A 27,417-nucleotide genomic window follows, 5' to 3' on the forward strand; every position below is an offset into this window, starting at 1 on the left:
CGCACCTGAAAATTCTCCCCTCATTCCGCAGGGTGCCCACTTTTTTTTGCAGGTACCTGACCCGCTACAGGACTCTAGTACAAGACACTGTGGTTGCACTAAAATCAATGGCACACATATACATACTAGGGTACATCCACCAATGAATGGACAGGGCTCTGTCTTTAATCCCACACTTATACAGTTCATTCATCGCATGTATTTGCCTTTTTACATGTCAATATAGGATTGAGGGCTCATGGGCCATTTTAAATGTAGCTACCTGAAGCAGTGAGCAAAAAGCCTGACACCTGTTGTGAGCCACTTCCCAGACATATGATTGCCTAAAGCAAAGTTGTACTGTTGTCCTTAGTGGCCTAAATAGGATTCATTAGGGAGGGCAGTTTGGAGCCTAATATCGGAATGCTTGGCACCTGAGCTTTTTTCAAATAACAGCTTTATCCTTAAGGGAGGAACTCCACGGTTGATGCAGCGTCAAGACTGATGTGACTAAATTAAGGTAAGCAACAGGAACGTCGGATGGTGTCGCAGCGTTCGTCAGACGCGACACGACTGTCTGATGCAGATGCTGCATCTGCATCCATCAGTCATGTCACGTTGGATGAATGCTGCGACTCCATCCGACATTTCTATATCTTGCCTTATTTCCAATGCATCCAACTTGATGCCTGCATTTTTGCGCAGCACATCGGATCACGCCGAAATTGCCCGTGGAGTTCCTCCCTAAAGTGGAGCACCATGCTGTACAGAGCCATGGTAGGGGGGAAATTAAAGCCTTGACTTGAGAAACACAGACTATATCTCTATTGTTTTAACAAAGGCAAAATGACTATTTTTCTTTCATTACCCTGGCACACATGCCCATCTCTTCTAAGTAACTCCACAGATCAACTGAATATTAATATAAATTAATGTACCACACAGTAATAATCATACCTTTAGAGTCTTGTAGTAAATAGCCCTATTGATTTCTAGAGAGCACAAATTCTGTTCCTTTGCAGAGCGAGCCCAGTTCACATATCGCAACCAGTTGCCCTTTTGAGGATCAGTAGCATCAACACACATCCATCCAAGGTTTGGATAGTATACCTTAAAGACAACAGATAAAAGTAAGCATAAAAAAATATATAAGTAAAATAATAGCAAATTCTTTTTTTATTATATTAATTACAAATTGATTTGTTTTTGTAAATAAGCTTTGAATGCCATAGGCCCTGGTGGCAGCAGGATTTTCCAGGTGACAATTTTAATTTTTGCAGACCTGCAAATGTATTTAGCAAATTATCCACCAGAAGAAAAGGGTGTGATTTTCCCAGTTTCAGCCAGCTTACAATGTATATAATAAAACGTCTTATTTACACAATCATTGTTTTCTAGAAAAAATAAACCCACCTTCAAGTCACTCTTTAAAAAGTGCTATGAACTGTTAATAATTTGAAATCAAATTACAAATCTAATGAAGAGTGAAAAAAATGATTTTTCAAAGAATATTGGCTATGCTGAGCTAGTTTTATGTATTCCAAAAACCACTAGCAGTGAGGTAACCTGCAGATATGGCCATATTAAAAACGTATAAGCACCAAACTGCAAATCTTTCCTAAAATTCAGTTTTTCAGAAATTTTATAAAACATCAACTCAAAACATGCACTTTACAGTATGTTTCTTGCCACATGATCTTCGGTACCATGAAAAAAAAAATATTTAATATGAATTCCAGAAGTCTTCTGAACAATGTGATAGCCAACGTGCTAGGCTATCTAATTATTTGACCGATAGAAAAGAAAATATTAATACAGCATATGAACATTTCAGCCCATGCAAGAATATCTTGTTTGCATGTAGTAACAGCCCCTAAACAATAAATTAACCCCCAAAAAAACCATACATTTTTAGAATCTTTTAGATGAATTCAGCTAATGTGAAAAGGTTTTTATACTCCAAACTACAATCCTCATATATGCTTACCCACCAACAATGTGGCATGTAGTTCACAAAATCTAAATATACATTTTCATTGCTTGACACTTTTGCCACTGCACACAAAACTGCAATTAAACTTGAAAGAAAGGTAATGCACAGATAGGACATATATTTGGAATATACCTGTAGATATTCTGGAGAACTCAAATGGGTATATAAAATAGACAGTACTAATGATCAAACATCTTTTCAAAACATAGTAGATTTTTGAGAAACAGGTTTATATATTCATTACAGCCTCAGATCTGTATTTTTGGATGTTGTTTTGAATATCTCTAAATAAGGGACACATCACATATTCAAGAACAAGATTCCTTGGGCAATTAGGACCCAATCATGATGCGACAGCACCTTGTATTAATTGACTCGGGAATACGATATTATAACTTCCATAGACTTGCAAGTTTCATTGTGACTTAAATCTATAGGGAGAGGTTCAGGCAGCTAGGTAAACTGACCATACATAAATATTGGTTATTTGGTAACTTCATCAAACAGATCTTCATCCAGCAGATATTTGCCAAATCTGGTCATCCATGGACTGATCTGATCATTTAGTACCCAGGCCAAGATCAGATCATAACAGAAGCCTATGCAGGCCCGTCAAAAGAGAACTACATCAGTGTGGCAATGCAGCTTTCGCCCATTACTGCCAAAAGACATCTGGCTGATTTTCAGGCAAATATCTGTTGGGGAGGCAGTCAGGTTGGGTCCATACCCTGGCAAGTAAACTGCTGACTCTGAAGTGGCCAGTGTATTAGCAGTAATAAAGTCTGGGAACATCCACCTCCCCTCCAGCAAGAACAATACAGAGTTTTAATCAGAATAAGATATTTAAATAGACTTTTCCCAGTGGCAATCCTTAAATGAAGGCCAATGCCAATGACACATTTTAAATAACCCAATGGATGGAGAAATGCTTAATGCCCCATGTCTACTGTCTTTGATATAGATGGAAGGCTACTGGCATATGTGAATGGCAGATGGCACAGAGGTGGTACCCAGCGTTTCCCCATTATTTGAATTTTATGTGTGTCTCTTTAAAAAGCAGTACTCTGGTAAAAAATTCCTGTGGCTGCCAAATGTAAGCACAGCCATATCAAACATGTGGCAAATTTGAAGATAGCCATGCAGTGTTTGCACGCACTCCCAGGTCTTTCCTAAACAATGTAGCCCGGTGCTTGGTCCTCTGGGGAGACGGCCCTCCTTCAAGGCTGAAAGGAAACAAGGTACCTGAACATATAAGGCAGATGCAAACAGGGAATTACCCGTTATTGCCGTTTGCATCTGCCCTATGTGTTCCAGTACCTTGTTTTCGTTCAGCAAATTTGCATGCATGACACAAGTACGTTTTACAAGAATAATATTGTAATAATAAGCAAGAGGTGGAAGGGATAACACAGAATTACTGTATTATAGCACAAGGTGATACTGAGCAGAAGTAGACTGCCACCACTGATGAAAAGGTAGAGATAAATATGACAATATAGTATGAAGATTACCCTTCTGTTACAGGACAATCATGGGATCAATTAGTTAATACAATAGGTGAGATGAACAAAACCATAAGAGCTAGCAACAGCTGCAGTCCTCAGAAGACAAACCGGCACTAAGAACATTCAACCCAGCGACTAAATAACCAAATCAATTTACTACCTCAATTCAGCAATAATGTACCACCAAAAACAACAAAGACTGGTCCTGTTACACCTACATCTGCTGTGGCCAGAATAATATATTGTGCATGAACATAAAAGTTGCAAATACTTACTTACAATTAGGGATGCACCGAATCCAGAATTTGGTTCGTGATTCGGGCAAGATTCAACCTTTTTTTTTTAGCAGGATTCGGCCAAATCCTTCTGCCTGGCCCAACCAAATCCGAATCCTAGTTTACATATGCAAATTAGGGGCTGGAGGGAAATCACATGATTTTTGTTACAAAACAAGGAAGTAAAAAAATTGTCCCCTTCCCACCCCTAATTTGCATAAGCAATTAGGATTTGGTTCTGTATTCGTTCGAATCTTTCGAATCCAAAAATAGTGGATTTTTGGCAATTTATTTGTCCGGATAACCCATAATTCAGAAAGCTCCGAATTACAGAAAGGCTGTCTCCCATAGACTCCATTTTATCCATATCATCAAATTTTTTTATAATCAAATTTTTCCTTTTTCTGTGTACTAATAAAACTGTACCTTGTACTTGATCCAAACTAAGATATAATTGATCCTCATTGGAAACAAAATAAGCCTATTGGGTTTATTTAATGTTTACATGGTTTTCTAGTAGACTTAACGTAGGAAGATCCAAATTATGGAAAGATCCCTTATTCGGAAAACCCCATGTCCCGAGTATTCTGGATAACAGGTCCCATACCTGTATTGATCTAAATCAGTGGTTTTGTGATCTAACATGAAGACAGGCTTCTTCCTTAGCTCAATAAGGTTTTATCATTCACTCTACTATAATTACAAGAACTTCTAAGGCAGTGATCCCCAACCAGTAGCTCGTGAGCAACATGTTGCTCTCCAACTCCTTGGATGTTGCTCCCAGTGGCCTCAAAGCAGGGGCTTATTTTGAATTTCAGGCTTGAAAGAAAGTTTTGGCTGGACAAAAACCAGACACACTGCCAAACAGAGCATCAATGTAGGTTGACAATCCACATTGGGGCTACTAAATGGACAATCACAGCCCTTATTTGGCACCCCAGAAACATTTTCAATTTTTTAGTGTTGCTCCCCAACTCCTTTTACTTCTGAATGTTGCTCATGGGTTCTAAAGGTTGGGGATCCCTGTTCTAAGGGGAAGATTTTTGACATTGAGGGGTTTTTTTTATAAGTCTCAAATAATCACATAATAATAAGCCACACAAAAAAAAAAAAAAAAAAAGAAAAAGCTGCTCAGTTTCTATATAAGCCAAAGAGGATTGTCTCTGAAGATTTCAAACAACTTTATATTTTACCCCTCTTTATTAAAACAGTCAAGCTCCTCTGTCTCTTTAAAAATGAACTGGAACAATGATTTTTGTTTGTGCCTCAGTCAAGTTTTTTCTTAAAAATGCTAGGGCAAGAGAAATTTACAAACATCCTTTCACTTCCCTAAAGCTGTACTGTAGTTGTTTTGTGTGGATTTCATTTTTTTTTTTTTTTACTAGCTCTTCATTTTTGACTCATTCTATTTCCCCTGTTATGATAAGGCAGTAGCATGTAATAACGAAGTTGCAATAAATTCAGAAAATACCCTGCCATAGACAATACTGAGAATTGTTTCTGCTAAAACACTCAAATTGCATAATTGCTCAAATATGCACATAAAGGCATTATTAAGCAATTTTGGCTTTTGAGTTTTAACAGAGACCATCCTTAGCACTGTCTCTGGCTGGGTATTTTCTGATGTTTTGACAAATTGCACCGCAGCTCCTAAGTATTCTGGAAAATATATCCCATACCAGTAAATGCAAATTAAAGTAGGCTGAAGATTTGCCGGGCTGTCAGGAACAATCTATATACCAAAAAGGGAGTGCTGCAAGAGTTTGTTACGTGACCTGCTGGTTTGTCATTTGGAATGCCCCTAAAATATAGCTTGATATCATGGTTAAAGTGCAGCCTAATGTAGTAAGCCTATCTTATAACAAACGAAATTCCCCCGTGCAGTAACACATAGCGACCAGTCAGAAATGTCCGTTCATTATTCTACATGTAGTATGTAATCATTTGCTGTTGGTTACTAGATTGATTAATATTGCCCCACCGATACCCCTAGTAACAAATAAGTGTCACGATGGGAAATCTGATTGCTGCTTTCTGCAGCTGAAATTCAGGTATCTAGGTTTTTGAGACATTCTTGTGGCACCACAAGAAAGTCTCCTGTGTGGCCCAAGCCTCAGTCCAAGAAATCATTATTGCACACAAGGAAAGTTAAGCAAAAATGTTGCTTTTGTTTGAGAATTGTTTCCTTCCTCATGGGGGGCCGCATGTAAGAAAACCACAACACACATAATAGAACTTTAAATAGGCTCACCTCCACCAAAGAGAACACCCACTGCACACCACTTCACCAAAAAGTATCATGGAAAAATACACAAAGTGAATAGAGACACCTAGTGGAAACAAAGACAAACAACAAACGAATATTAAGATAACATTAAAAGCACACTATTATAAGCCATAAACACACACACTGTAACGCAGAGAGGTCTACTGTATTCAGTGTTGTAATTCAATAGGTACTACCTGCAAAACCATGTGTCACCTCTTTCTAAACAGATTTGGGACAATATAAATGGCCATAAACCAGAAAAAAGCAGATAATGTTAATCCAGAAAGTGCTATTCCAACCAAATAGCAAACGTTCTACTTCTTGTACACATACTGATTGTATCGGGTGTTTTTCCTCAAAGTCACTGCAACAACACTGAAAAAATCACTGAAAAAATCACCACTGCACACATTATTCTCCGAAATATTAAATGCAATACCTAGAACAGCTATTCTTTAATAGAGTAATAGAAGGGTGGTATCCTACACAACTTAAACATTTATCTGCATATCCCATTTGACATAGGAGAAGGATATCGCATCCAATGTCCAGTAAAACTATGGTCTTTGGTATCTACATGAGAGGCTTTATAACATGTACATCAGTGTGACGGCTCTTACACATGAGTATTTGCTTGTTTGTTTCTCTGCGGTGGATTTTTTAAGCACTTCATTGCAGGAACGCATCAGTTAACAGGCCATTCATTCTAATAAAAGCTGTACTTATAGGGGCAACAGGCAACATCTAAACTGTGTTCAGCCTCTACTGGATTGAATGGCGCTGTTAACGCATACATTCCTTGCAACGGAACATAAAAAATATTCCGAATAAATAATGCCCTACGGGCTCATACAGACGGCCGTTTTCACCCTGCCCTCCCCTGCAGTCAGTTTTCCTGTGTTCCACCGCAGGGAAGCACAGAATGAAACATAGCCTGTATTTCCATATAGCGATGTACTCACATAGACACATCCACGCAACAAAATGCAGGTAGAAAAAAGGAATACTGACTGCAGGGGAGCACAGAGTGGAAACACCCGTCAGTATGAGCAAAAAGGCTTTACCTCCTGCAGGTCATATTGACTTAAATAGAAAAAGTCTGAAAAATGCTCCCTACTAGCATTTTTCTGCTCAGAAATGTTCTAGTAAATGTTTAGGGTGAGGTCACATGCGGCATTTTTAAAAACATGCAGTCAAGCATAAATATGCACAAAATGAAGCCCAATTGAAAATAATGTGAGCCAACTTCCGCCTCGCAACACCAGGATTTGCTTTTTTCAGCAGAAACGCCAATACACCAAGGAAACGCCATAATGATAACTCTATGGGATCCGCAGGTTTGAAAACACACTGCAATGAAATAAGCTGCGTATGCTCAATATGCCAGAAAAACTCTCGCGAGATGGATTGCACATATACGTATGTGGCGTTGTATGCTGGTGACGTAATTACATTGCGTATTAATGATCAGTACACGCTTACATTTTGCATTTAAATTGCTTTTCTGCTTGGCTTTTTCTCCACAAAGGTTTACTAAAAAATTTTTGAGTGGAATTGTGGGGAACGAGAAAAAACAGAAATGCATGTTGGTAAAACAAAACTACAATCTAAAAAATGCATATTATTATGCATGTGTGGTTTCACTGGCGTATTTACACTTGACTGCACATTTTTAAAAACGCCCTTAGGCTAGAGCCAGACGGGGTAGAAATCAGCCTTCTGAAATTTGCAAGCAGATTTCAGCCTCTGACTGCTAGCAGAATCCTCTTCTCTGTTTGCATCCGGAAGCCTTGCGTCAGCTCCGGAGTGAACACACTTGGCAGATTTCAGCTCAAAATGCAAACCGAGAAGAAGGCTGATATTCACCCTGTCTTGGCCCTAGCCTAAGTGGCTGAAAGCACCAGTAGTAGCTCAGTCTTGCCAATAGGCAGTTTTGCCAATACAGTCAATTTTTTACTATTGAAGATCTTCCAGGAAAAATTTCTGCTTGGCGGGTCCAATAACCAAAGCAAATTAGGATGTATTTAATTTGCAAAACATTTTTTTAAATGATTTATTCTATTAATATCATTTCTCTAACGCACCATGCTTCTTTGCTGACCAGCCACAGGAGGGTTAAATGAAAGCTTGTTAACCGCTCTCCTTTTTAGATAAATACATTTATTATTTATTCATGTCACATTGATTGGGATGTTTTTGTTTGTTTAACAAAAAGTGAGTTTGAAAACCGGAAATTCGGGTCTTAAAGTTACCAGGAGCGGCATTGAGCTTCTCAACTCGACTCATTGGCGCAGCACCCCTGTCTATGGAGTTGGAAAGGCACTGTGCCTGTACTCCTGAAAATTTGTTTACTTTTATTAGGGCTAGTTCCTCTAAAACTGAAAACTTAAAGAGACCCATTACAAAGACCCACAGTAGGTTCATAAAAAGAAAGAAGGCATATTAAGAAAAAAGATGTCTTCAAAAGTCTTGAAATCTGTAAATCTGCAGGTAATTCTCCACTGCTGGCTTTTTAGTGGGGGAGTTGGGTGGAAAACACCAGCAAAAAATATGCCTCCAGTGTGCCAAAGTCCTAAGAAAGTATCATCATGATAGCTTATATCTACTAACTACACCACTAACTTTCTAGATCTCAAATTGAAAGGATTCGACATATAGTTATTGTGATTCTGGAACCAAAATCCTTAAGGTAAAATTCTTCCAACCATTGTTTGTTCTTCAATTATGGCTAGACTATATCTCTCAGTGTGTGTTGTGCACTTAGAGAGAAGTAAAATGTATAGCCATCATATAACCCAGTTTCCAAAAAAGTTGGGATTCTATGTAAAATTTAAATAAAAAGAGAACTGGGTGATTTGCAAATCATTTAAAACTGATATATAATTGCAAATAGTACAAAGACAACATATCAAATGCTGAAACTGTTGCTCACTTTGTATTTAATTCCAGCAACACATTTCAAATGGGATGCGACAGGGGCAACAAAAGACTAGAAATGTGTGTAATGTATTCAAAACATAGCATTATGCTGTATTGAAGGAGGCCTGCATTTCTCCAATGGACCACCAGCTACAATGACTTTTGCTATATTGTCTCAATATTTAGAACCAACAGTGCACAGAATATCAAGTGGCAGATGATTCTTTTAATAGGAGCTGAAGACAATGCAAGTGGCACTGTGCTATCTACATATTGTATACAAAGAGGCTGCAGTAACCGAATATTCACTAATAAGCTAAACTTGTTATTAGTGGTTTGATTCTCCTTTGCTATGTATACTTACATATTCCTTTCTTTTGTTAAATCAAATGTTATCAAAATTAGCAAAAATTGTATTTATGGAAAGCTAAGTCATGCATAGATACCAGTACTATTTACATCGTAAAACTTAAAATTTTATGTAAAAACTGTGACAATACAAGTTTCAAAATACGTCTAAATGAAAATCAAAGTCAGAAGCCAAAACCTAAACTCATAAAAACTGCATCAAGGAATACAACATATTAGCATATAAAAGTGCTCTCCATTGAGCAAAACCTCACAATTCAATTCAGAACTTATAAAGATTTAGTGTAACACCACAGGCTCTTCTCACCTTTAGGGAAGTTGGCTTTGACAACCATCACTGGAAGAGTTAGACTGGGGGACCTGTGCTCCATCGGAGAAGTTAACCCCAGCAGCGCACAATACACATAAGTGCACCAGCCACCACATCTGAAGCTTGGGTCCCCAGAAAAATTAAACCAGCATAGAAAACTGTTGAAAAAATGTTGGTCACTTCAACTATGGCACTCTCTTTAGCCACAAATACCCCAAGATGCCACTCTAATTACTACAGAAAATGGTGAACATGCTTATTAAAGATATACATATGTTGGCACTATATAAATACATGTTAATAATAATAATAATACTGACACCAGAAAAGAACCTTTTTTACATCTACCTTAAAGTCGACTTTGCATGCTTTTTATAATTTTGCCATAAAGTATTTGCCCAATGATTTTACATTTCCTATCTGACTCCCTGAGGGGGCTGCCATATTTGTGCTTAAGTCTGTTAGCATTAGAAACTTTAACGGACAGGTTGAGAAGGGACAGTCAGGTTGGAAAAACAGTCAGGTTTAGAAACTTCAACTAACAATTGCCTCGCCTGCACTTGCACAGGGAGAAAGCTACAATTTTTTCTTAGTTCTCAAATGCTTTGGGTTTCTCTCTGCCTAACAAACTCCTGTAAAAAGGTAAAAGCAGCAAAACAAAGAACAACCCCCAAAAAAGGAAATCTACATTATTTGGAATTTTATCATAATGACAATTTTACTTGAATCATACAACTTGGAGCATTGTGCTGCCAATGGATGTTTTTTACATTTATAGTGTATAAGGGAATAGTTGACAACATCTTATATGACTGGAGTAGACAACCCATGTTTATCTCCTTTTGAACCAATATGACAAGGTAAAGCTTGTAAGTGTTCAGTCATTTTTTAAAGAGTTGCTCGTCTCCCACTTGAATTTGTATATGTGAACCTCTGTGGCTCAGTTTATGAGCCACGGAGGGACAGATAATTTGGAATGCAGGTCTGCTCTAACAGATATTTAGATTGTTCATACATTCAATAAAAATTGTAGTTTTTTGGCAATGTAAAATAATCCTGACTGTGACAAGACTGATGTGACTCGGACATTTATACAGACAAGTGTTTCAGTACTGACATTTAGGCTAAATATAAAAGAGTAGATTTAATATTATTGTATTTTAATACCAGTGTTCTCATCAGGAGAAAAAAATGTTTAGTGCCGTTTACTATTATTAGTAATTATTTTTTCAAACACAAAAATATGTACCGGTATGGGATTCGTTATCCGGAAACCAGTTATCCAGAAAGTTCAGAATTATGAAAAGGCCGTATCCCATAGACTCCATTATAATCAAATCCAAATTTTTTAAAATGATTTTTCTTTTTATTTATAATAATAAACCAGTAGCTTGTACTTGATCCAAACTAAGATATATTTAATCCTTATTGGAAGTAGAATGAGACAATTGTGTTTATTTAATGTTTACATGATTTTCTAGTAGTCTTAAGGTGTGAAGATCCAAATTACGGAAAGACCCATTATCCGGAAAGCCCCAGGTCCCGAAACATTTTTTCAAATATATTTTGTGACAGAATTCTAGCAAACTTGTAGCAGTTTTAGCCATAGTTTATACAGGTATCGGACCTGCTATCCCGAATGCTTAGAACCTGGAGTTTTCCGGATAACAGAAATTTTATACCTTATGTCTACTAGAAAATCATGTAAATATTAAATAAACCTAATATGTACAAAGTACTGTTTTATTAATACAGAGAAAAAGGAAATCATTTTAAAAATGTGAATTATTTGATTAAAATGGAGTCTATGGAAGATGGCCTTCCAGTAATTCGGAGCTTTCTAGATAACGGGTTTCCAGATAACGGATCCCATACCTGTTATTTGCTACTTCAGAGCACTTCAAATAGTGGTGCAAAAATGTATCTTTTTAGGAAAATGATAGAATTGTTGTACTTTGAATGTAAGATTGGTCATTTTTATTTTTTAAAATTCCAGCTGGAGAAAATATTTCCCTTTAGTAAATGACAGACGGCACCAACATATTTCACAGCAGTTTTTCATCATTCAGTCCCTGCCTCAGTGAACACTGCAGTTGAAGTTCGCTACTATATACACACTCACAGGCACACACAGGATTCAATTTCAGCAAAGGCCAACTGACCTGTCTGTATGTTTTTGGAGCACAGGAGGAAACAGGGGTACCTGGAGGAAACAATCACAGAGACATACATACACTATGCAGTGCTCTGGTCTGAAGGACAAGATGCCAATACTTTAGGCATATCTCCAGGAATTCAGTCGCCAGGTTTGTTCGCACTGACCCACAAAAATTTCAGTTGCAGTGTCGATCTTACTTTGTCTTCCTTGATGAGCTATAGATGTGCACATGTGCAGTAAAGTCAAATTCTAAACAAAGGATTACTAGGAATGCAAAATAAGATGGTGGCACAGCTCTTTTTTTCCTCAAAAAATAAATAAAAAAAACACTGGCTCAGGGAACAAACCTAGCAACTGAATGTATTGGGTGCTTTTAACATAAGACTAAGAAGTTAGGCTGTCTATTAAAGAAAATTGTTTTCTCTCACCTCCCACATATACACATTGTTCTTTACTTGAGAACGCTTCTTTTTTTCACCAACAAATGGCCCAAATTTCTTTCCCCTTTGAACTTGCTTTCTGGCCCAGACACCTAGAAAGGAAGAAATGATGGAAAATTGTAAATATTAAAAATATTAACTAAATAATTAAGTAACAATGGGCAGAAAAACAGAAGTGTTGCAGTAACTACCATGGCCACAAGTAAACTACAGGTGTAATATTTAAATTACAGTTATTAAAGGGGTGGTTCACCTTTAAAGTAACTTTTATTATGTTATAGAATGGCCAATTCTAAGCAACTTTTCAATTGGTTTTCATTATTTCTTTTTTATAGTTATTTGCCTTTTTCTTCTGACTCTTTCTTTCTGACAGCTTTCAAATGGGAGTCGCTGACTCCCTTCTAAAAAACAAATGCTCTGTAAGGCTACAAATGTATTGTTATTGCTACTTTTTATTACTGATTCTTCTATTCAGACTCTCTCCTATTCATATTCCAGTCTCTTATTCAAATAAATGCAAAAATAATCACCTGCAACATGTTGCTCACGAGCTACTGGTTGGGGATCACTGCTCTACATCATACTAAAAGTTATCTCAAAGGTAAACACCCCATTTAAAATATGAAGTGAGAGAACAAATTAGGTTCTAAATGGGCAGGCTACTAAATGAGCGTGACGTGTAGACATTTAGACATTTGGTATCCTGAAATTCAAGTCTGATTCAAAATTATACTCTTTTTACATATCTTTCTCACAAAACAGTCAAACTTCTCATTCATGTCCCTGTCCCAGTTGAGCTTCACTTCTCCTTAACAAATACACAAACAAAAGGGCCCATGCCAACATTAGTAATTTACCTGCCTATATGTTTTAGAGCATTGGAGGGAACCAGTGTACCCAAAAGAAACCCAAGCAAATACACAGAGATTATACAAAAACAGAAGCAGGTCATCATCAAAAATTGAAAACCACCGGATTATTCCAGTGAAATTAGCCCAGGGTAATAGGCATGGGAGAACCCGAGTGTAAAATGAACAGCGCAAAAGTCTAAATAGTATATTTGTGAGTAGAAAGCATTATAAACCCAAAAATTAAATGACCAAGAACAGAAAATTCTTGTTATACACAATGTACTTACTAATGAATAGCAACTTGACCAACTGGGTGGTACAAGGCACCAATATTTTGTTCTTTAAAATATACAATTATAATTAAAGGTATACTTTCAAGATGTTGAAGGTTTTTTTTTTGTACTTTCATTTTATTTCAGGTACAGTAAGGAACAAGACGTGGAGGCCTATTTATCAAATATCGGATTTAGTGGTTTTAGAAACCACGACTAATATCACAACGAATGTCATGACATTTATTTAGAAAATCCAAATAGAAAAGTACAAAGGGAAAATTACGTCAAACGATGTGCCAAAAAATACAAATACTTCGAAAATGTCTTTTGGACAATTCCTAGTGGAAAAAAAAATCTGAAAACCTCTATAAGTCCGAACTGATTTAAAGAGGAGCTTGAGCAGAACGAAGAATCACCAAGCAGCGCATGCCATAAATAATATTCACAAGTGCGTCTTGTACTCCAGGAGAAGTAAGAGTAAGAATTAGTGACACGCTTGGGGCGCGGAATTTTGGATCATGTCCATCGTTTGACCCAGTCATTTTAGTGACGTCAGGGGAAGGAACATGGAAGTCGCAGTGTAGTATTTATATAATATCGTATCTGTGGACAGAGCAGAAGAAAACATAAGTATTTAAAAATATTACTTTAGCGATGTGGGATACTATTTGATACTGCGTACTTGGGGGGCCAGCATTTCCTTGCCCTTTAAAAAAAAAATTTTGTGCCTGCCCACTTCTGATGATGTCACTAGCGATTTGCAACAACAGCTTTTCCTGTTCAATGGTAACATTTTTAATACTAAACTTATTGCATCAGCCTAAAGTTTCAGCTTCTCAATAGCAGCAATGATCCAGAACTTGTCACATGGGGTCACAATCTTGGAAAGAGTCTGTGACACTCACATGCTCAGTGGGTTCTGAGCAGCTGTTGAGAAGCTAAGCTTAGGGGTCTTCATAAATTAGCAGAAAATGAGGTTGGCCTTTATTACAAGCTGATGCTACAGGGCTGATTATTAAATTCTGATGCTAGTTGCACTGGCTTCTGTGCTGCCATGTAGTAATTATCAGAAGTAATTACTGATCAGCCTTATATTGTGACAGTTATATTCTATGTGTACTGTATATTGTGAGTGGGTCCCTACGCTCAGTGACAGCAACACAGAGCATGTGCAGTAAATCAGCAGAAGCTACTGGGGCATCTTTGGAGGCACAGATCTTCCTGCTAAAGGGCTGTGGTTACCTTGGGCTGGTACAGAATCCCAAAACATAATGGACAAAATTTCTAGCTACTTCTTTAGTTAAGCTTTTGTTCTCCTTTAAAGCTTTAAAACAATTATATGTGACACTCTTAATTTTGGGTTTCATGGATCCAGAGATAGAGATGGCTACTTTGCCAAGAGTCTGTCTTGACCAAAAGGCCACATGCTGGATGAATTTGTACTACACAAAGGATATAACAATGCTGCGGTAACTCTTCACTTGACAAACATTGAAAAATGTGATATGGTTATCAATGAAAATTTGGTTGACAAGCATGACATTTATGAGAGGAATATCAGTAAGGAAGAAAAAACATTTCTTGTGACAGAATAATAAGCTTCACTGAAGAACTAATTTGCAGTAAGAGAAGCTTCATCTCAAAGCAAAACATTATTTGAGTCTATAAAATTTAACAGCAGCTCCTACAAGAAAGGTCAATATAAATGGCATCAGGTGTTACGGAGATGTTTCAAAATGTATCCAATAATGCCTCTAATATTGACCCTGTCTTCAGCTTCTGACAGTTGTTGAATAGAACGGATCTCTACTGAAGTGCATATTTTAATCAAGTGTTATGGATTGCATCATTTATGGAGCTAGAATTAAAGTAGCTTAGTTCTGGTGTTGTATAATTCTATTTTTCCGTCCAGATCTTTGACCTACACCGCGCCAATGTTTAAATGGCATAGCAAAGAGCCAACGAGAATTCAAAGGGTTCTTAACACAAGCACCCAATGCAGATAAAGAACCAGTGTTGGACTGGGACACCAGGGGCCCACCCAAAACCTTTTAACCAGGGGCCCACTCTAATTATTATTTTCTTCCTCTCCTCACTCAACCTCTATTCTCCTATTCTCTTTTCTTTACATACAATAACCTATTATTCCATCTATTTAGCCTCTTTGTTCTCATAAAAATTGGCAATGACCATGAAATAGGCCAAATGTTTAGAAGCAGGAGGGCCCACTGGGAGTCCGACACTGTAAAGAACTCCCCTAAGGCTTACGGCACACCTTATGATCTGATCTAAGTTGTATGTAGCAACCATCCAAATACCTGCTATGGCATAGCCCTTCGACTGACACATTTGTATATGTAGAAACCAAAAGTTTAAACTAATCACAAAGTTACGTTTTTTGTGAAGACATATGCGATGCAGAATATAGATGAATTTCTTGTTTGCAATAACATACATTGTCTCTATATCTGGTTTCCCCTAAACCAGGCAGGGGTTCATCTAAAATGCAGAAAGTTTACCAATTACAAACCTGTCATTCCTATTCCTCTGCCCATTCTTATCAGTAGCTGGAGGGATGAAACCTTCATGGCATCTAATCTTTCACAGACAGATGAACACAAGGGAACCTTAACTCAAGACATAAATCAGTTCTGGCCATTTGGCCTGCCTGTTGCTTTTCTTCACCAATTATACTATGTGTAGAAACCAGAGACCCTGGATTCAGAGCATACATGTAATGTAAATAAAAACAGTTTGATGCTCAATATACATAGGATTAGCCAACTATGTGGCATGTAGGGACCTCAACAATTACACATACACACATTTTCAAGACTCCTGCAAACACAACATGCCATCTGTGTTTTTGTTTCATAATAGCCTCTAACAGAAAGCCAGGTACAGTTATGGGATCCATTATCCAGAAAGCTCCAAATTACAGAAAGGCTATCTGCCTTAGATTCCACTTTATCCAAAAAATCCAATTTTTTTTTTAAAAATTCTTTTTTCACTGCAATAATACAACAATACATTGCATTTCATCCAAACTAAGATATAATTAGTAGACAAGTTATGAAGACCCAAATTACCGAAAGATCTGTTATCCAGAAAACCCCAGGTCCCAAGCATTCTGGATAATAGCTCCCATACCTGTATAGGATCTATTATGCAGAATGCCAAGGACGGGGTTCTCAAAATATTATCAAAATATTTTTTTTTTTATTTTTGTTGTTGTTGCAGTTTTAGTTCTGCATAGCTGTAAATTGCTTTTTTTGTGCCCTTAAAAATTCATAGCACATCGAAACGCCTGAAACAGTGATTTTGACTACTTCTTAGATGTGGCCATAAATATTAATAAAGAGCACATCGGCACCAGTTTGTTCAGAAAAGAAACAGATAGAAACAATATCCTCTTGGCATCCAGTTTTCACCCCCAAAGTGTAATCCGTGCAATACCCAAAGGGCAATTTATAAGAGCTCGGAGAATCTCTTCAAATGAAGCAAGCTGCACAAAAGCAGCCAATACCCTAAAGACAAGGTTCCAAACCAGGGGTTACAGCAACTTTGAGATTGAAAATAGCGAGAAAACAGTTACATTTATTAAAAGTGATGAATTGTTGAAATACAAACCAAAAGGGACAAACAAAAAAAGAGTTCCTGCCATTTGTGAGTCAATTTTGTGGCCAAAGTTAGCAATTGTATTGTATCCAAATACTGGCTCCTACTCATGCAAGACAAAATACTGAAACAAGAAATCCCCACATTCCCATTGTTTAGCTATACCAAAGGTAAAACTATAAGTGATATGCTATGTCCAGCCGAGGTATACCCCCGAAACGCCCAGGTACCCAAAGGTTTTTAGGAGAACCCAAGAAAGGTACATTCGCATGCATGGGATGTGTTTGTTGCTCCTCGATCATCAAATGGGAAATAGTGAGACATCCAACACAGGTACCCCCATTAAAATTAACCATTACGCCACATGTGATACAGAAAATGTTATATATCTTTTAAAATGCCCATGTGGCAAAGGATACGTTGGGCAGACGAGCATGAGCATAAAAACCAAGATTAAAGAACATAGGGGAAACATCCGTAACTATAAGCAAGGCTCTTATACAGACACTACCGTATCGAGGCACTTTGACAACGCAAACCATAACCAAACAGATGAAATGGATGGTTTTAGAGGTGATTCAGCCCCCACAAAAGGGGAGGTAACATGAGACAATACCAACTACAAAAAGAAGGGTTCTGGATTAAAAATTAGATACCTTAGGTATGAACGATAGTTGGGATGAAAAAAGTTATTTGTAACAGAAGGGTGGCAACAAAATGCACTAAGTTTTTTTGTAACAATGTTACTAGTAAAACAATGTTTAGTTGCAAAAAAAAAATATTTTTACAAAATATCTGATGTGTCTCTCCGATTCCTTTTTCAGATAACTAGCTTGCCCTTATTTGAAACACTAGAATACTTCTCAAAGAATGCTAGAATACAATGTAATGGTAAGATGGGCAACTACATACAATTATATTTATATACCTGGCTAGATGTATAAAAGTAAGTTCTTTACTACAAAGGTATTATTAAAAAAGCAACCATTTAAAGCAAATAGTGCTTTTTTTTTTTCAGGTGTGAATATACAAGGTAGGCCAATAAAATGGCAGTACCGGGGTTTTCAATTGATTTGAATTGATTGAAACACCCACTTTGAACTTTTGTCACATCCACACTGGAATTTATTGGACTAAACAGACTATGATGGACTGGTGCACAACACCCACCGGGGGAGATTTTCCTCCACACTAATGTATAAATGTGTGTGTCTTCACTTGTACGGTATAACACTTGATAAAGGGCATTGAGCCCGAAACATGTTGTGGCAATAAAAAACACATTTAGTAGCAAGTACTGCATTGTAGGCTGATTCTCTCAGTAACTCCGTATTTATACCAATTTCACTAGTCAGGAAAAAAATATTTAATTTATTGGTTTTATTCAATTTAAGTGATTTTATTGCATTCTGAATTGCAATTATTACTGGGTTTTGCCAATGAAAATTCTATTTGCAATATTTTCATGTGTTGCTTCTTCATAGCACAAAGGCACACATTTAACTCAATGAGTTAAAAACTCCTGTTTTATCACATGAAAACTGCTCTGAATCTGTGGGGGAGCAGAAAGTGGGTTTTGCCGTTTGGAGCAGAAAGACTTTCGGCGCATGTGCAGTAGAGCTGAACCGGCAAATGCTCCTACTGCACATGCGCTGCCAAACGCCGGGGAAACCAGAAAGAAGACCGCACGGGAGAAGATGGAGCCTGCGAGCTCCACGGGAGAGGACCTGCATCGAGGGGTTAGTAGCAACTTAGGGGCATTTGCCCGGAGGGGGGGGGGTTCGCCGAAAGGGTTTCCTTCTACTTTAAGCATTTTTTGCACTTTCACAGTAGCACTTTCTGTACTAACAAAATTTGTCTTTCAGTTTGAAAGGGGAAACGCAGGAAAACAAATATCTGAAGATTACGGTTATAAACCAGCTCATAAACAGACAACAACAAATGCATTCCATCAGTTGAAGCAGCTACTAATAATCTTTTGATAACCTGTCATTTATTCATTGAAAAAGAAAATCAATTTACTTTATTAGATCCTAGAACCCCACTGCTTACCAAGTCTCCTGTTATCCACAGCAGAAGGAGAGAGCCTCAGTTCTTCAGGAAGGCCCCTAAGTATGTGTTCAGGCACTTCAGTCAATGTCTCAAGTGCTTCTGAAGATCTTATTGAATCCTACAATAGAAAATACAACTGAGAAATAATTAACCATTCTTCAGATTTAGTATACCACTAACACAAATTGTATTGTTTTATCATTTTAAATGGATTGCAAAACCTTTAAGATAGATATAAAATATATTTGATGTCATCCCTAGGATGACAACAAAACAAAGCCCTACTCACCTAAGCAACACTGAAGGTCAATTTTTTTCTCCTTTCCCCAAAACACTACTTAAAGATGATGTCCACCCTCATGCACAAAAATATAAAAAAAAAATGTGAGCATGTTGCCCTCAGCGACATAGAATATATAAAGGGCAACTATCATATAAAAATTTTTCAAAAGTGGAGGTGCAGGCTTATTAAACAGCAGATGCATCCACCAATCCGACGTCACCCACATGTACATAATAAGCTAACTGGATCACTTGATTATTATGCGCATGTATGTTCCCCAACATGGCCGCCCACACCAGGAGCGGCCTCCTAGTGCAGGGGGCAAAGCTCTATCAAATACTAGTGTCATCCGGACCTCTGCAAATTATCTTTTAATCTATTTTGATATATTATTTGATATATATTATTTTGATGATATATTTAAAATAGAGAACAAGGTGAATATCCCCTTTATGGTGGTTGTATTGCTGAAAACCTGGGACAGGGGGGTGTTACGGGGAGAAGTAATTCCCAAGAGGTCAGATCTTGGGCTAACATAATATAATGATCAATTCCATTGTAATCAGCAATAACTAAAAATAACTATAAATAATATGCATTAAAAAAAATATTAAATACAGCACGAAATGACCAAATCCAATAATTTACAGCATCTTATCCATAAGTCTTAAGACACAAAGATAAAATCATCATAATTATGAATGCCAGGAGTATTCTAAACAGTTTGAGGCCAAATATAGATCATGTAGAGACCCCAAATTGAAAATAGAGCACAAATTTGCATGATTTTGGCAACTGCAAATAATACACACTCCTTTGTTTTAGGTTATGTAGGAGCCCCTAACAGCACACTGATGCCAGAGAACGAGATATTTTTGAAAAGACAATGTTCTGACAAATTCAAAATTGTAACCGTCTTTCTATAAACCAAACTTCCATAACTGCATTTTGCACCATCATATATAATACTAGATTTTGGATACATAGGCAAAAGGTGAGTTCCACATCTCTCCTGAGCAAAGAAATAAACTTTAGATAAGTAATTTCCTTTGAACACTTGAAAAAAACTCTATAGTTATTTATTGTAACGCTATATATATATATAAATTGTTTTTAGACTTTGCTTATATTCACATTTTTATAATATAGGACACGGCACGAAAACAGGCATGATTTACCTTACCTCACTAAGATATGTATGCTCAACACTTACCTGACGGGTCTGAACAATAGATGACGTCATCCTCACGAGCATTACACACCCATGCTTCCTGTTACCTTTTTATTTGTGATTTTTGGCGCCCCTTTTTGTTTTACAAATGTATAAATATCTGTATGCCTATTGGTACACCCTCACTTCCTGAAGACGGCTCATGTGACTGGGCCGAAACGTTGAATAAACGAAAATAATTTTTCTTCACTCAAGTCCTGTGTGTGCGGGCTCTGCTTGTTATCTCCTATATATATATATATATATATATATATATATATATATATATATGTTTTCCAATGAGTATCCGCAACTCCAAAGCGGTTATCAATGGCGGGGTGCACTGTAATTATTTATGTATCAAATCTTCTGACCAGCACTCCCTTTAAAAGTTTAATAATTTTATTGTCATTCTGTAATATCCGACGTTTCTGTCCACATTTGGACCTTTTAATATATATATATATATATATATAGTAAGCAGATCTGCACACAAAACTAGCAAACCATAATCCTTGTGAAATCTGTTTTTCACTATATTCCAGAAATTGACTCAAAAGCTGCAAAGTACATCATTTTATTCTTCATGTAGCTGTTGGTTCAAACATAATAAGCCTCATTTATGACCACATTTATTCTTCATGTAGCTGTTGGTTCAAACATAATAAGCCTCATTTATGACCACAGCGCAGTGTGAAATTTTCAGAAGCAAATCTCCATTTTTTCCCATAATGCAACATTCCCCCCCCCATAATTATTATGAATATTATTGAAGACATGCACTAAGCATATCTTCCCCAGCTAAACATGATGCATCAAACCAAAGGCTATTATGTGCACAAGTTTTTTTTTTTTAATTAGGTACAATATGCCGGTTAGGCGGTTACATTTGTAGAGTGGGAATTGTGTTACTTCAGTCACACACTGTCTGCAGTCTGTGGCTCCTACGGACACAAACTGCCATGGAAACCCTAGAATTATTACCATGTCCAGGCTTGTGGCAGTGCCAGTGTGCCCAGTGTCAATTTAGGGAGTTAACTAATCTTGTTATGAATAAAATAAATATTTTTGGGGGTCAAATAAGCAATCAACAGCAGTGAGGAACCGAAAGAAAAAAAAAGTTTGGCTTAACTTGGTGCAGGCAGGCAAAAGAAGTTGGAAGGCTGCTGGAATTGATGGAGGGCCATTATGAGGCCCAGGAGACAAATGATTTCCACATGTGTTGTTGTTGTCCTGGGCCCAAGTCAGCATGTTGTCTAGGTGTGGAGAATAATCTTGGCATGCACAGCTTGTTTTGATGGCCTGTTCTGCGCATTCACCCCGAACTGCTGCATATAGTAATATTTACAATGTGTGGCGGATTGAGCCTTTTATTCACAGATCATAAAGTTAAGATCTATGGTAGTGGAAGGTATGGAAGGCATTGTGGGAAATGAAATCTTGCCTGTAGGGAAGCAGACTTGCTACAGAAGGAAGTAAATTCAATTAAATTAACAATAACTAAAATGGAATTGAGGTTTATTAGAATGTTGCTTAGAAAGACATTCTTTTATTGGGAAAATTATTTTGTGGTTTAAAACGTTATAAATCTTTTAAAATGCAAATGATGAGTTTTGTTGGCTGATTTTAAAGGGCATGGTCACCTACAGGTTCAGTTGTATCTTAGATTCTTCACCAGAAATAAAGGCTTTTATCAATTCCTTTCCATTTTTTTATCTTTACAGTTTTTCCACAATTTAAGTTTAAAATTATATGCTCATGTCTCTGATGTTTCAGTCTGGCAGCTCAGTAATCCATGTGTATATTCTGAATTGTTACAATTTGCTACATAAGTTAATACATTTCTCAGCAGCTTCCTGAATATTAGTAACTATTGTATCGATAATAACAGCTGCCTTTAGTGGCACTCAGGGATTCTTCTTAGGGTCAACAATATCAGCTAATGTATCATATAAAAAAAAGTTTACAGAGTCAGTGACCTCCCATCCAAAGTTTTAGAAAGACATAAGAAGGTGAAAAATTAAATTTTAAACTTCAATGTTAGAAAAACAATCACAAATAGAAAGTAAAGTAAAAGAAATTTTCTTCATGCTGAACTATTTGAAAACACAAGTACTGAAAAAAAAAGGGTTGGAAGTTGAATATCCCCTTTAAAATACTTAGATTTCCTATCACCTAGCTACTGTGCATAGAGCTATAGAATTTATATTTTTGTACAGGTCTGGGACCTGTTTTCCAGAAATTACATGAAACTCATATCCTATTTATTAAAATTTTTATATAGGATTAAGTTTCCTCTGTAATAATAAAACAGTACCATGTACTTGATGGTAATTAAGCTGTATAAATTCATATTGGTGGCAAAACAATCTCATTGGGTTTAGGGGCAGATTTATCAAAGGTCGAGGTGAATTTTTGAATGAAAAAAAAATTGAATTTCAAGCTATTTTTTGTGTACTTTGGCTTGGGAATAGTACAAATATGATTCAAATTTGAAAAAAATGTGAGTATCGAAATTTATTATGTACCATCTCTTTAAAAATTTTACTTCGACCATTCGCAATCTAAAACCTGCTGAATTGCTGTTTTAGCCTATGGGGGACCTCCTAAAACCTAGATTTGGAGACAAAGGTTTTTTTTTTGAAAAACTTTGAATCGAATGCGATATTCCTTCGATTCATACAATTCGAACTTGGGCGAATATGGACCTATTCGATCGAAAACGGACCTATTCGACCAAATAAAAAACTTCTACTTAATTTCGGTTGGTCTTTTTGAATTGAATTTTGAAGTTTTTTCAATTCGAAATTCGGCCCTTGATAAATATGCCCCTTAATGTTTAAATGATTTGTAGCAAACTTAAGGCATGACGACCCACAGAAAGATCTGGTAAACTGCAGGTCCCAAGCATTTTGGATAAAAGATCCATTACTTTTACTTTGCTTTCTGGAGTTATCTGCAAGTATCTAGTGCAGCCTTAATATTGTCTAATGGAAAGATGCAGGGCCGCCATCACGGGGGCACAAGTGTACCGACCCGGGCCTGAAGGGGGGCCCGGCAGTGCTGAACTTTTCGAAAGAGCCGGGCCCCCCTTGACAGCACTGAAGCCGTGCCGCCTCGTTCTAAAGTCTGAACAGCCGAAATGCGGAAGTGCCGAAAAGCCGAACAGCTGAAGTCCCAAAACGGCAAAAAGTCCCAAAGCCGCAAAATCAGCCGAATTGAAGTCCTGAAGCGGCGAAAAGACACAAAGTCACGAAAGGAGGTGAAGATGAAGTCCTGAAGTTTAATTCCTCTGAACACCAATGTGTGTTTTTTTTTGTTTTTTTTAATCCCCTGGCCACCAATGTATCATTTTAATACTCTATAGGCCCTTGCCACCAATGTTTTTTATTCTTTGGGGCCCCAATTATTTTTTTTTAACTTGTAAGGGGGGCCCTGGCGCCAATGCTTTTTAAAAAAAAATATTCTTTAGGCCCCCAATTTTTTTTAACTTGTAAGGGTGGCCCCGCCGCCAATGCTTTTTTAAAAAGTATTTTTTAGGCCCCAATTGTAAGGGGTAACTTTATTTATAAAGCGCTGCAAGGATACGCAAATCAGAGATCATGAAGTGACAGCCTTGATGTAATACATTAACTCATGGATAATAACATGAGAACAACAATCTTTTTGGACTGTTTGATATCCATCCAAGAAGGGGGTAACTTGAAAACAGAAGTATACAGAAAACCCATTTATACAGGTCAATATCTGTTGTTCGATTCCCACCATCTGCTGAAACACAAACTAGGTGTCATTAGAACTCTGTACCACAGAGTGGAAATTGTAACGACTGATACAGAGTACAAGGAGCACAAACATCTCAGAGGAGCATTGAAAGCTTACCCAGAGTGGCCTTTGTAAAAACAGCAACAAGAACAGGAAAAGAAATAAACACCCTGAGACACAGAGTAGGCACAATATACTCATTCCATGTGTAGCTGGAGTGTCTGAGAAACTCGGAAGGATTTTCAACAAACATTACATGCCTGTATTTTTCAAACTACGCAAAACTCAGACAAAACCTGGTAAGATCTAACACCAAAAGAAAAATTATATGCAGTCCAGTGTAGAGAGGAGTGCACAAATCTATACATTGCCCCTAGTGTGCAAGAAGATGTGCTATTGGGCTAATGGCACACATTTGACAGTAACTGGCCACCTCTCTGGCATCTGTGGCTTGGGCATGTGCAGTACATTTTTACTATTGGAATGGCACTGGCTTTGGGCTTCAGTAAAGGATACAAAAAAAGGAGTACTTTTACTGCACAAGTAATAGGCACAGATGCTCTCACAATACAATAACTCAGGGGTCACCAACCTTTTTTTCGAGGACCGGGGGTGGGGTCGTGGATGGGGGGGGCGGGGGATGTCGGGGTCGGCGGGGGTCAGCAGCAAATTTGGACGCGCCGGCGTCCAATTCGGGGCACCTTGTTTTTGCGCACTGGGCTCGGCGGCCCAGTGCGGGAGTGTCCGGGCCGGGGACCGCTGCAATAACTATTATAAAAATATGTTTTATGAAAACTTACCTCATTCATTCTGAACTTTTTATGTGTTCCAAAAAGTGACACGCACAAACCTCGAAGATTACATGAGTCCTGAACAGAAAAAAAATTATGTATTAATCGTCATGTACATATGTAATAACATTTGTTATAAACTAAAATAACACAAAGGAAAATAAAGTACCGTATGCCTAATTCTGAAGTGTCAGTTTCAAACCAGCAAGAGAGCATATTACAGACAATACTGCATGCACAGAAACCCATGTAACCCTGAGTTGCAGTTTTTCATTTTTTTATTATATTTTTGGATCCCTACACGCTGCATATTTGGATAGTGATTTGCATATTCGGTATCAAAAGGTTCAGAAGACTTTTCCATTCATCAACATTTTTTGACTTTGGAAGTACATGTGGAAGATAAGCAGCTATAAAGTGCAAGATTTGGGTTAATTATGAAACATTTTACACAAACTGACAACTTGAGCAAACATCTGCAGTTTGGAGCAGAAAGATGCATTTGCCCATTTCCAATTCAACAGAACATGTACTTTACAAAAACAGATTTTCTGGGATCAGCTTACTCTTTAGGGGTTTTTACAATGCACGGAACAAATGCATGCAATGTATTGTAGACTTTTAGACTGCTAGCTCTTTTTGGCAGGGCCCTCTTTAATGCTTGTATCAGTTATTGGTTGTTTTTATTTGTATGCATTCATATATTAACATATAAAAACATGTTTTTATTTTTCTTATGAAACATGCAATTTATCACTTTTTTGTTAATGGAATTGCACAAACAGTTAGAATGCTTATTTTGACCTGAAAAAGTGATTTATAGACTTTCTAGGTAAATTAAAAGTTCCCCCACAGACCTGATTCTAAAGGGCAAACAAATGCTGAAAAATGACCTGCCATTTAACATTAAAGATATATGAAATGTGCCTGCTACTGACAGGGTTAATAGCATATAAATACCATTATTTATTAACAGTCATACACACAACTTCCACACAACTGGTTTGTTACTACAATATCTAATCAGCATGAAATATGGTTTCTGGTGTGCAAGATATAAAGTACATCTCAGCAAGTATGGCTGTCTGATAGTTTGACCTTTGTTGCATGTTTGGATTTTAATGTATGTTTAAAGTGGTTGTGCAGAGAATGATATTCTAAGACAATTTGCAATTTGTTTTAATTTTTTATTATTGAAGGTTTTTGAGTTATTTAGCTTTTAATTCAGCAGCTCTTCAATTTGCATCTTAACCAAACTGGTAACTAGAATTACCCAAGCAACCATGCATTAACTTGAATAAGAGACTGGAATATGAATAGGAGAGGCCTGAATAGAAGGATCCTTATTAAGTCAGTCAAATAACTATAAAAAATAAATAATGAAAACCAATCGAAAAGTTGCTTAAAATTGGCCATTCTATGACATAATAACATTAAAGGGGCTGTTCACCTTTCAAAACCTTTTTTAGTTCAGTTGGTTTCAGATCACCAGAAATAAAGACTTTTTCCAATGACTTTCTATTTTCTATGTGTGACTGTTTTTCTAATATTGAAGTATAAAGTTTAATTTTAGAACTGATACAAGAGTTGCTAATACTGCAGAGATGCTGCTGAGAAATGCATCAAATAAATGTTGCAAAATTGTAACAGTTCAGAATTTGCCCCTGAATTACTAAACTGCCAGACTGAAACACCAGAGAGGAACATTAAACTTGAAATTTAGATTTCGGAAAAACAGTAAAAAATAAAACGAAATGGAAAGAAATTGAAAAAAAGTCTATTTCTGGTAATCTGAAAACAACTTAACTAAAAAAATGTTTGGAAGGTGAGCAACCCTTAGGCTAGTGATGTACAAGGAAATTTTTCCCACCGTGCAGAAATATTACTGACATCCCACGTGTGACGTGACAGGAAAATGGGTGGATTAGAGACAGGCTTCTTCTTTATAAGGGGTGCAGACAGTCAGGGTAGGGAGGGATTTATAGGGTTTTACAAATTTACTGGCAGGTTATTTCTGGTAAATTTTTAACACCGGCTATCAAACACTGGCCGGGTGGGAATTATAGCCTAAAGATGGCCATAGATGTGCAGATTATAGCCTAGGTCAGATGAACGATTGTCCATGCTAATATTCTGACCATTCAAATTAATATAAAGTAGTAAAGAGAACAAATCACACGGTGCACAGGCCATTAATTAACAGACAGCAATCGTACGAAAGTTATGTCTGACAAATAATAGTGACAATCTCCCATTGATATTGTCAGATAGGCAATACATGCAGAGATCTTATCGTTAACCAATACAAATATAATTTTTTATATTCGGGACACTCCACACACGGTCCATCAATAG

The 27,417-nt window shown here is 37.1% G+C and overlaps 1 protein-coding gene across 4 annotated transcripts in view; it reads right to left on the reverse strand.

Annotated features, from left to right (window-relative positions):
* Positions 1-27,417, reverse strand: part of prdm2.L (PR domain containing 2, with ZNF domain L homeolog) — a 77,568-nt gene that overhangs the window by 44,355 nt on the left and 5,796 nt on the right. For 3 of the 4 annotated variants that reach the window (XM_018226084.2, XM_018226083.2, XM_018226085.2), the window contains exons 2-5: positions 25,072-25,140; positions 19,014-19,131; positions 12,206-12,309; positions 937-1,089 (exon numbers count right to left, since the gene is read on the reverse strand). In XM_018226084.2, coding sequence (XP_018081573.1) covers positions 937-1,089; positions 12,206-12,309; positions 19,014-19,131; positions 25,072-25,080 — 384 coding nt within the window. In that variant the 5' untranslated portion in view covers positions 25,081-25,140. Of the gene's footprint in view, positions 1-936; positions 1,090-6,003; positions 6,083-12,205; positions 12,310-19,013; positions 19,132-25,071; positions 25,141-27,417 lie in introns of those variants that run through there. The other variant, XM_041569377.1, reaches the window with a different exon arrangement.

The sequence above is a fragment of the Xenopus laevis genome, chromosome 7L, assembly GCF_017654675.1.
Source record: "Xenopus laevis strain J_2021 chromosome 7L, Xenopus_laevis_v10.1, whole genome shotgun sequence".
NCBI lineage: Eukaryota > Metazoa > Chordata > Amphibia > Anura > Pipidae > Xenopus > Xenopus laevis.